We start from the raw sequence: 11,376 nt of genomic DNA on the forward strand, positions 1-11,376 counted from the left end.
CTTTTTAGCCCAACAAAATGTTCTACAATATGTATGGTAGTTTTTTCTTGTTATTGCAACACTGAAAATTCAAAATGGCGTTTATATTCCCCTCTCCACCAAAAGTGACAGCGCATTGCGGAAAGCGGAGTCGAGTGTGCATGTTACACGGTTAAACATGTTAAAAAGTTTTTCTGAAATTTTAGTTTTATGTTACATTCGGTGCCCAAATCATTCTATAAGAACTGATATATTGAACTTATCCCCGTCTTGATCAAGTGACATAAGTAGTAAAAAATTTAGTGAATACAATAGTTTTTGGTTTATTTGCTGCAAGTCGCATTCACAAAAATCACCATGCCTAAAGGAAAGAAAAAAGGAAAATACGGTGAGTAATAAAGTTTATGAATATGATGGAATGCAACCTATAAAAGCTTTGCATGTAGCGCGCTCACCTGTGCCAGCAATGAGATCACGCGGCGACCTTGTGTTCGCGCTGACTTTCCGCGGCTCTAATGACAGGTCCAGTATGTCCGTCCACGTATTTATGATCATTAAAATCTCGTCGACAAGCACTGCATTTTTTTAAATGCTTGGAATGAGGAAGTAATCAAGTAAAATGGGACGTCCTATCGCGTTCGTTCTAAAAAAGACCACGCACTTTCCCTATTTCATAACATCGTAAAAGCACCGTCGTTTATTCCCACTTGTTATTTTGTCTTTGTCTCTAGGTTTGTCTCAATGACACTGCATAATTGCATCGTATTACTAATTAAATGCATCATTAGGATATCTTCAAATCTTGCATTATGTGAATCAGTAATGTCGAACATATGTTAAGGAAAAACAAACATTGTTTGGCCTTCAAATGTTGTGTACTCATAATATGCTTACCAAAGTAATCTATATTAAATAGAATTTAGGATGCCATGATAGCAGAGATAAGGCAGCCTTCATTGCTTTGGTAATTGATGATCTAATGTTGCACTTAGCAAGAGGGCAAGGTCCAGCAAACTTAGTAAGGTTCCCAAGTTTGTGTTATACAAAATTAATAATGAATGATATCATACATAGTGTTTGATCTCACATGTTGTTAACCATTATGACTATAATAATTTGTGGGAAGGTTTTGATGTGAATAATGTTGACGTGAATAATTGTTGTCCTCCGCTCTGTCCATAACATACAGACTCTGTTGCTCTCTATGCTTCCATAACAAAAATAGCATTAATTAATTGCTCCATTTTTACAAATAAAAAAATACTTCATAGATTCATTTTCATTTTTCGAGAGTCAGTAAATATTGTATTCTCCTGTCTGTGGAAAAATAGGCTTAATATACTAGATTTTGTCCGCAAATTTGCTCGCATCATTCTCTCTGCGGAAACCCAACAGAAATTTCATCATCCTTCCCTTATAGTCATTAAATATTGATTCTTTTTTAAGTAGTCTTTGTTTGAATAATTTTATCAAAATTGGTCTAGCAGTTCAGCCGTGAAAGTGGAACAGACAGGCAGACTTTCCCATTATTCTATAATGTCAGTGTGGATAATTGTTGGAGAGCTTGCCATGCAAAGAAGAAGACCCATAATTTCCAAACTGTGTAATAACTTACTATTTCTTCACACATATCATACATTTCATAAACTTCAAACCAGATGGGAACAATTCAAGAAAATAATCACACAAATATTGTAAATCTTATTCTATAAGGTCTAGGGAAAGGTCTCAATAAAGAAATTAATTTCTTTTCACAGATCACAGAAGAACAGAGCAGCCTTACTCATCAGACGAAGATGCTGGCATTGACATGACCATAGACAACTGTTCAGAAACATCCGGCCAATCAGACCTCAAGAGCAATCATGATGATGCAGGTAAATTTTACTTGAAATAATTCTTATACTGTACCATATATTTTTGTTTAGATCCTATGGTGACAACAAGTAAGCCTGAGGTCTTATTTCTATAATGAGTTGTGATTTGTTGCCTACAATTATGTCTAGAGTTGCTTTCAGTGAAGGAAAACTTAGTGAGGAAAGTGTAAGATATGTGGAGTTAATATTGCATTACATAACAGAATGTAATATATACCAATTTTGACTATATGTTGCAAATATCTGCAAGTTTTTATACATAAGCAGACATGATATGATGTATAAGAGGAATGAATCGATATTTGCGAATTTAAATGTTTATCTTGAATGACGACCACACGCCAAACCGCGACGAAACTCATTTCTGACGTAGTTGTTACGTGCAATCCAAACATAGAAACACACAAGTGTAGGTCGATAACACCGTGACTCCGGACAGGTGAATATGGCGATGTCGCCAATATAAAACTGTCGTAAACAAAGACATTAGTATTTTATTTAATTTAACTTGTCCCGTCTGTCTGCCATTTAGCCCTATGGAAAGTTTATTGGGTAATGAAAACAACACTGGTTTTACATAACATTTCACCACAATTAAAAATTTACGTAAATAGCGATTGCTTCATATTGCAAAGCCACTGTTGAAGAATTTCTCAAATTAAATTTCTTTACAAATTCTAAGTCGAAATCAAATGAATATAAACTGTGCCTACATTATATATACAAGCCGCGTTTACCTGTAGGTTGATAGCCTGCTTATGAGAACAATCTCAGTAAATATATATATAAATATATATATATATATATATATATATATATATATATATATATATATATATATATATAACTAGTTTATAGTCTTTCTCCACTATTGACCATTGTAATGCCGACGCGAACGCGTGAACATTGCGTAGTTAGTACGAGTGCTTTTATTTACCGCAATGAAAAACAAGCAATGCATACCGAATCCGCCAAAGTTTGGCAAACTGTTCAACGTCAGTGTGGAGCCGGCATAATATATAAGAGGAGAATCAACAAGTAGGTACATAATATATTTTTTTCGCTCCTAGACCATTATGATAATATGTCGTTTCGCCGTGAAGGTCATCAATTCAATTTTATCGGCGACTATAATCTAGCAAACTTAAACTTTAATATTCAATTCAACCTTGAGCAACAGATTAACAGACGGGTCCAGTTTTTATAGAGTACTAAATGTTGTTATAACATTTTGTTGCGTATGATAAAGTTAGGAATCTTATTGTAATCTAAAGTTACAATTGATCCATGTATTTATTTTCATTGCCAAGATTATTAAATTTCTCTACTATCACTAGCTGTGTAAACTATTACGGATAAGATGAAGCAATATTGTCGAATTTCCTAGTAATCAAAATCAAATACTTTTTAATATCATAAAGAAAACATATTTAGGAGCTGGTATAACAACGTAACAGGATATAAATCCTGTAACGTCACAACTTCGGACTCAAATAGCATTCCTAATATCAGCTAATATCCTTTAGTCTGAGCTGGAGTCGCGTAATTCATAAAACTGGTGAATTAGATTGTCAGTTAATTTCAATTTTCTTGTTTGTTTATTAGGTAACTTATTTTTGAGTAAAAACTTCAGCCATAATGTTAGTTTTTCTTGAAATTTTTTTACAGGATTTACAGAATACACTTCCCGTATATATTGCTAATACAATAAGATGACTTCTTGCTTCCTTTTTTAGCTGGGAATTTTATTTTTTTTTGCTATGCATTATGCTTGTGATTCAATGTATGTGTGTACATACAATTAGGTAGAAGGCGTCATAAATAAAGTACAAGTTCAAGGGTCATATCACAGCGCGTGGATAATAAAAAGACATACATCGTCTGAAGTTTGCTGTTTCATTGACATTATGGAAAATTACTATAAATATTTTTTGAAGTTAAATTTTTGTTCGGGCCTTGTAATTTATTCATGAGATATTTTATCTTATCTAAAACAAGAGTGTGGTTAGTTTTGGAAAAAGAATAGACGCGCGTGACAGTATAGTTGATGAATACAAATGTGGATGGACGGAGAGGAAGGAGACTAAAAAAATATGGATAGAATGTGTTAGGAATGAGTCTGTCTTAAGGTATGACAGAAAATAGACTGAATTATGGAAGGAAAGGACACCAACCCCGTTTGAAATAGAATTGGTAAGAAACAAAAAAGTGGGTTTGGTTTTGGTGTTACGTCGTCCAGTCTACAAGAAGCACAATTTAATGCCGATTCGCCACTTTTACCGCGACATAAAATGCAGTTGACTACAGATGCATTTAATTACAGACAACACCGGAACAAAGTCAGTTTCAACATAATATTTGTTATGCGGTCGCGACCGCATTCTAAGCAGTGCATAAATTCATGACTGATTCAAACATGTACAACATGCATTTTTTTCCTATATACAGATTTTTTTCTTTTTTATTGTTACAAAATTGCCAACAATATTTTGGCACATGTTTTTATTGCACATACATAGATATATAAGTAAGATCAGTCTGCGTGTGAATATTCACACGTGTTCAGAATCTCTTAATATTCGAAACACAGTGATAAATTTTTGTCCATACTTTATTCAGAACAAGATTAAAATGCCAAACTACATGAAATAATTCTATAGGCATGTCTCGCACACATGCGTGCAACATAATCGTCAAAATTTTCTTTGAAAATTTTGACCTTTCACACGCATTCGCTGGTGTAATCTATTGATACATTCATCCACCATTTCAATTATTTATCGCAGAAAACGAAATCCAAGAGAAGTTGGAAGAGAAAGTGTTGGAGATCATTGACGCGTTGAGCGCTCGAGCGAACGCGGCACGCGCCGCCGCACTCGTGGCGCTGCGCGGCGCCCTGCAGCGGCGCTACCTGGCGGCGCTGCTGGCCAACCACAGGGCCACGCTGGCCGACCACGTCACCAGGTCTCTGCGGAGAGGCAAGGATGGGGAGAAGCGCGCTGCTGCCGGAATTGCGCCTTTATTGGCTCTGCAGGTATGATTCAAAGCGACGATCTGGCTGCATATAGTTAAAGATCTGAGTTAAACATTATACTTTTCTTTCAAATTTCTCCACCAGAGGCCAAAAATGGGTGTGAAATTTTGTATGATAAAAATACCCAATACGTTTGTATCGATGCTTTTCCCCGTATCCAATGCAACAATACTTAAATAATACTAGATGTTGCCCGGGGCTTCGCTCACGTGGGAATTTTGACATAAAACATAGCCTTTAGCAATCTTGGATAATGTACCTTTCTAATGGTCAAAAGAATTTTTGAATGCGGTTCGGTAGTTTCGGAGATTACCCGCCTCAAACATACAAAGTCACAAACGCTTACCTCTTTATAATAATAGTATAGATGTTGAAAGAATAACGACCTCGGTGGCGCAGTGGTAAAGTTCTTGCCACTGAACCGAGAGGACCCGGGTTCGATCCCCGGTCGGGTCATGATGGAAAATGATCTTTTTCTGATTGGCCCGGGTCTTGGATGTTTATCTATATATGTATTTGTTATAAAATATAGTATCGTTGAGTTAGTATCCCGTAACACAAGTCTCGAACTTACTTTGGGGCTAGCTCAATCTGTGTGATTTGTCCTAATATATTTATTTATTTATTTATTTATTATTTATTTATTTAATAACGCTAGCCAGATTGTCTTGACCACTTGGTATCCATTTAGTTTTATTTTAAGATTCTCATATTTTGGACGGAGAACTTTATTTTATCACTATCACTGTTTTATACTATGTATATATATACAAAGTCGCCTCTTACTGTCTGTTCCTATATATGCTTCGATCTTTAAAACTACTCAACGGATTTTGATGCGGGTTTTTTTATTAGATAGTTTGAACCTGACGAAGGTTTATGTATCAAATGGTTTTACTCAGGCGAAGCCGGGACGGACCGCTAGTATATTTAAGGATAAGGATTATATAAATTGTTAAGTGAATTCCTCTCATTGTTTAGATCTGCCTATCAATATATAGTTATAAAGTGTGTCTTGCCACCCAGATCGGAGAGGAGGGCGCGGAGGAGTTCCTGACTGAGGTGCGGCCGGCGCTGGCGGCCGCGGCGGTCGACAAGTCTGCTTCGCTCGACACGCGCACTGAGGTAACTTCATTTTTAATACTCTTTCTCTCTCTCCCTCTCTCCCTCACATTCGCGTGTGCCCAATTACTCTGAAAATGATAGTTGTAATTGTAGAAACATAAGTTATAAACTCATCATTCTTCGTTAACTAAGAGACATAAGTCATGTCAGATGCCTTTAGGCGACTTGAATAAGATCTGACACCAGTGTTACGGTTTCACGGTTTAAAGCTGGGCCGATTTTGATGGGGAGTTAAACATTAGACATCCGCCAAGCGGAACTGCGGGTGACAGCTAGTACAAAATAATATATATGTATGTATATAATGATAACAATTGCAGTGCTGTTCGTCGCTGGCGGCGCTGTGTTACCTGCTGGAGGAGGACCTCTCGGAGGTCATCGACATCATGCGCATGTACGAGACCATCTTCAGCGGCAGCTATTTGAAGGTGAACATTATACTTATTCCTTAATTATTGTGGTGTGCGTGTGTGTCAATAATGATATTTTTGCTCTCTTGCCTCGTTAATAGATCAGAAAAAAGAAAAAATACATAATAACCAAATTAAATTATAGGAGGCGTCACACATTCTTGTCGTTATAGACCTCTGGCTTACTTGTTTTCGGGGCTGTGACGCCGCGTAGTTCAGGGTCAGCGTAAAAAATAACCTTAAAATTTTGAAGATTTTCCTTGGAAATGCTATTGTTGCCTACAGCTGCCTTTGCAGGTTTTGCAGGTCCTTTGACGCCTCGTACCACTTCCACTGGAGAATATGGAGTTGTCCTATTCTAGGACGGAACCACACGTCATAGACCTTCCATACAAAAGCCCATTTTGCGAGAAAAGGACACATAATGTATCTTTGACTCTTTCATTCATTTGAGTCCTTGTTTGAGTCCAAAAACGAAGTGTAGTTTTTACATGGCATATGGTGCTATATTGATAACCATAATTTACAACCTTTTATGTATATTTATTACGAAATCGTCGATTCTCATTCTCACCTCAATATACATATAAGCAAGCATACAGTGAAATTTGAGAATAGCGTTTTACGATAATTTCAAATGTCTTAGTGCGGGTTTGCTAACATGATCTCACCCATCCAGTCGGTTTCAAGTGAGACGCAACGGACCAATCACATTATGCCATTGTGACGCACGACAACCACGCTTCAATATTGTTTGTCAAGTTTATTCTTTTACGATATTTTCATGTGATTATCTAGATCGTTGTAATCAAATGAAAGATTGAAATCTGGCTATAATTTATATTCTACCAAATAATGGACGAGCACACATCAACACACGTGTTATGTTTGTTGGTGGTCAGGGCGACGGCAGCGTGAAGGTGTCCGGCGCAGTGATCGAGGAAGGGAACTGGCACGCGGCCGCGCTGGACGGCTGGGCGCTGCTGCTGACGCTGCTGCCGGCGCAGCACGCCCGCAGCCTCGTCCACTCTCAGCCTCCCAGCTTCCACAGGCTGGGGGAACTGCTGGATGCTGCCAGCTTGGAGGTATGTGCTGCTGACCTCGTCTTTACTCTACAGTATAGTAATCTCTCAGTTTCTGACGATCGCCTTGCGTGGAGTTAAATTTGACTGTAGTGATCAAATAGGTCGATCAATTGTGATGTGATATGGAAGTGTGGGTGTAAATGTTATGATTTTACAAGTTAACTACGTATCTATGTGCTATGTTCCTATATCTCAGATGGAATCTTGCAACTTAAGTTTGAACCAGATATCTTAAACCGATTGAGCTGAAATTTCGTACACACGTTTAGTTTGGATGACAATGAAATATTACGATAAGCATCAATGGTGCACCCAGAGACTGCTCCAGATTTGGGAACTCCGCGGTTTACAGCGCGGACATGATTTTTTTTTATCACACATTGAACGCAATGAGATCTCTCTGATGACAAAAGTTCGTTTCATCAAAAAAGGCATTTTTTTAGTAATAAAGTAATCGGTCCGCTAGGTCCGCATGGCGGCGGGCGGGGCGCTGGCGGTAGCGCACGAGTGGGTGTGTGGCGGGGACGAGGCGGACGGGAGGGAGGAGGAGGCGCCGCACGTGGCGGCGGTGTGGCCGCGGCTGGAGCGCCTCGCGCGGGACTCACACAAGTTCCGCGCCAAGCGCGACCGCAAGCTGCAGCGGGCCACCTTCCGCGACATACTCAAGTATTTCGAGGTTCGTGATACGTTTAAATTACATTCCAGTAAAGTTCACTTGTTACCATTATTGTATGTTCTCGGTTACAGTTCGGACGGTATTCGGGGTGTGGTTTATTTATTTGGGTTTGTTTTAAATTAGAATTAATCCGCGGCTTCGCCCGCGTGAAGTTCCCACGGGTAAAGATATTTTTCCGGGATGTAAGGTATCCTATGTCCTTCATTATATTTTAAACTACATGTATGCAAAATTTCAAGTAGATTGGTTGAGTAGATTGAGCGTGAAGAGGTAACAAACAAACATACTTTCGCATTTATAATATTAGTTAAGATAGGATTATAATAATTAAATACAATTTTGAACATTTGTCTGATATCACACCGGGTCACTTTTTAAACGAGACTAAATAATAATTTAGAATATGACGTAGAAAAACAGCTCGTGAAGCTTCCATTTATGAACGAACGATTTAATCAATCGTGCAAGCGGTGCTGGTGTAATGATTAAGACGCCCGCCTGTGGATCGAAAGGTCTCAGGTTCGTATCCTACTCGTGCCATATGAGTTTGTATACTAATCTGACACATATATAGTAGTTTTCATCGAATGGAAATATCGTGAGGAAACCTGCACACCGGTTGACCGGCAGTTTAGTACACTAGTGTGTATGCGACTACCTGCCGCTAGATGGCGGTAAGTAGTCGTAAAGTCGTGTCAGATGCCTTTAGGCGACTTGAATAAAATCTGACACTAGTGTTAGCAACAACACACTCGACATGATGATGCAGGAGGACGAGGTGCCGTCGGTGCGCATCCGCGTGGGCGCGGAGAGTATCGCGCTGGAGACGTGGCGTGCGCACGCGGCGTACGCGGCGCTGGCGGCGACGCTGGGCGGCGGCGGGCTCACCGCGGCCGCGCAGCACTCGGCCGCGCTGCGCGCTGCGCTGGGGCTCGCGCCCGACCTGCCCGCGCAGCTGCGGCTGCCGCCCGTCAAGCTCAACAAGCTGCAGCGGGTGAGTCGTGCGGTGCTCATTCATTGTGAGAGGTCGTTCCTGCGGCCGTTATGAACGAGACGCGACTGCTCAAATGTAAGGCTCAAAGCAATTTGTGTGCTCGTATGAGTAATTTGTTATTTATTGAAAGCGACAACTAAACAGTCTAGTACTCACTAAATAGGATATTATTAAATAATATTATAGTTTTCTATACAAAATATAGTCACAATTTTTTAGTAGTAAATTGTGTCAACCGTGTCATTCTTCACACAAAAACATATATTTAAAGAATATGTGCAATTTCACTAAAGTGTCGCACGGTTTATCCAGTTCATAATATATTTATCTGTTTAGCGAACCCAAACATTGTAATGACAGTTTTCCAATGTATGTATTCCAGCATCTCCAGAACAACGCGGCGTGCAAAGCGCGCACCGTAGCGCGCGCCAAGAACAGGGACAAGCGCTCGGCCGCGCTCGCCGTCTGAGCGAGTGAGCGGGTGAGTGAGCGAGTGAGTGAGTGAGTGAGCGGGTGAGCGAGTGAGCGGGTGAGCGCCAGCGACCGCTGCGACTCACAAACATACGTTTACTTTCATCTTTTATTACATTTCATTTGAGCTCGACAAAACAAAAAAATAATCTAAAAAGAAAAATATTCCCTTAATTTTCATCGCTATTTGGTTGGTTAATCTAAATAATAAAATTTTAGTCGGATTTTTACAATTGCAACACGGGTTCGTTTGTATTCGTTGTTCTCTGCAATTAAATTGAACCGATTGTAATTTTATCCTGTTATCATTCTCCAAAAACGTTTACATTGATATTTTAGCATTTGTTTTAGTCAATTTATCAATTATTTTGTATTGTCGTGTTTCGTCGTTCAATCAGGAAAACGTAATTTAAGCTAGGAGCCATCGTACACTAAACGCTAGATTAATTAGAAATTATTTATTATTATAATGACATTGAATGAATAACAATTATTCGCCTACACATTCGCTACAGGTAAGCCTTCTTATTTTAAACATTCAACTATATTATTTATATTTGAAACTTATTCAATTTTGAAACTTTTTTCTTGCGATTGTGAATCTTTTAAATCGAAATAAATTGCCTTGCCTCCTTCAGGATCTAATTTGTAATTTATTTATTTCTAATTCTCACTCATTCAGTGTATTAATATACACACAAACAGACACCAATATTATAAGTAATAGTAATAATAGTTGATATAAATAAATTAGCGTGTGTACTGTGCGTTGGCTCACACTGTTCAGAATAGGTTCCAACTAAAAAAAAAATATCTGCTCGTTACGTAACATCGAGCGTAGTTCGCTAGCAGTAGATGTAGACTAGACAACCAAAGAAAATTCCGAATCGGTAAAAGAGAAAATGTTGGAACCGCCATGCTTTTCATGTCTATATGCACTCTATTTTTTGAAATTTTATCATTTCAAATCGTCTTGCGACTTGCATTATCTAACACAACTGTAACTTGTCTAATATAAATTCAAATTTAAGGTGCAGTTCTACCAAACGAGGGCCACGCATTCAGAATGCAGAAGGTCAGCCAGAATGCAGAAGAGAGCATTCGCTCGTTCAGTATAAATGCACCTTTACACGAGCATATTTATGTTTTCCCACATTTTGTAAGCGCTTACTCCATACCTTGATTTGGGCCCGACGTAACTGCTGCAAGGCTGCTTTATTACGCGATTACTGCCATTTTAAATGATCTATTGTTTTTATTAGTGAAATATTTTAAGATAATTATTATACCTATGTTATACATTATTGATATTTTTATATCGATGGTTGTTGGTGTTTTGATGTATTATGCTTAATTTTAGCCCAATTTCTTTGTGCACTCTGCTACGGATCAAGACGTGCAAGTCTCGCCTGATGTGTGGCCGACTGTAGACTAAGTTATTAGTTTATTTGCTTGTGATTCAAATTAATCAAGTTGTGGAGTAAGAAATTCTATTTTAATGGTTGATGTAATAATACCGTGACTTGTGCTGTGAAGATTCGATGTATATATTAACATCTGGCCACGCGTGGCTCGACAGTGCGATTCATATTTTAGTAATTGTATAAAACTTGTCTGTAAATATTATTTTAATTGGTTATTCGTCGTTGCAGCCGCCTATAATTGTACATTAATTAGGCTATGAAATGTTGAAATAATATTTATGATGAGAATTGATTTGTTTCA

At 38.4% G+C, this 11,376-nt stretch overlaps 2 protein-coding genes across 2 annotated transcripts in view; one reads left to right on the top strand and one right to left on the bottom strand.

Moving 5' to 3' along the window:
• Nucleotides 1-587, bottom strand: part of LOC128671053 (uncharacterized) — a 141,918-nt gene extending 141,331 nt beyond the window's left edge. The window contains exon 1 of the mRNA XM_053747174.1: nucleotides 435-587. Within this exon, the coding sequence (XP_053603149.1) occupies nucleotides 435-534 (100 nt within the window). The 5' untranslated portion in view covers nucleotides 535-587. The remainder of the gene's footprint in view (nucleotides 1-434) is intronic.
• Ifrd1 (Interferon-related developmental regulator 1) lies at nucleotides 85-11,363 on the top strand. The gene is made up of 9 exons (XM_053747172.2): nucleotides 85-367; nucleotides 1,737-1,856; nucleotides 4,643-4,890; nucleotides 5,917-6,015; nucleotides 6,336-6,443; nucleotides 7,328-7,510; nucleotides 7,977-8,186; nucleotides 8,956-9,180; nucleotides 9,563-11,363. Exons 1-9 carry the CDS (start codon nucleotides 337-339, stop codon nucleotides 9,647-9,649), a joined length of 1,311 nt encoding a protein of 436 aa, XP_053603147.1. The 5' UTR covers nucleotides 85-336; the 3' UTR covers nucleotides 9,650-11,363.
• The last annotated feature ends 13 nt before the right edge of the window (nucleotides 11,364-11,376 follow it).

Source organism: Plodia interpunctella, chromosome 6, assembly GCF_027563975.2.
Source record: "Plodia interpunctella isolate USDA-ARS_2022_Savannah chromosome 6, ilPloInte3.2, whole genome shotgun sequence".
In the NCBI taxonomy this organism is placed as follows: domain Eukaryota; kingdom Metazoa; phylum Arthropoda; class Insecta; order Lepidoptera; family Pyralidae; genus Plodia; species Plodia interpunctella.

Excerpts from the sequence above, each read along its gene's own strand:
- Ifrd1 (XM_053747172.2), top strand. The coding sequence starts at position 337 with ATGCCTAAAGGAAAGAAAAAAGGAAAATACG. Across the intron at positions 7,511-7,976 it reads TGGATGCTGCCAGCTTGGAG|GTCCGCATGGCGGCGGGCGG; the intron begins GTATGTGCTGCT and ends TCGGTCCGCTAG. Across the intron at positions 9,181-9,562 it reads AGCTCAACAAGCTGCAGCGG|CATCTCCAGAACAACGCGGC; the intron begins GTGAGTCGTGCG and ends TATGTATTCCAG.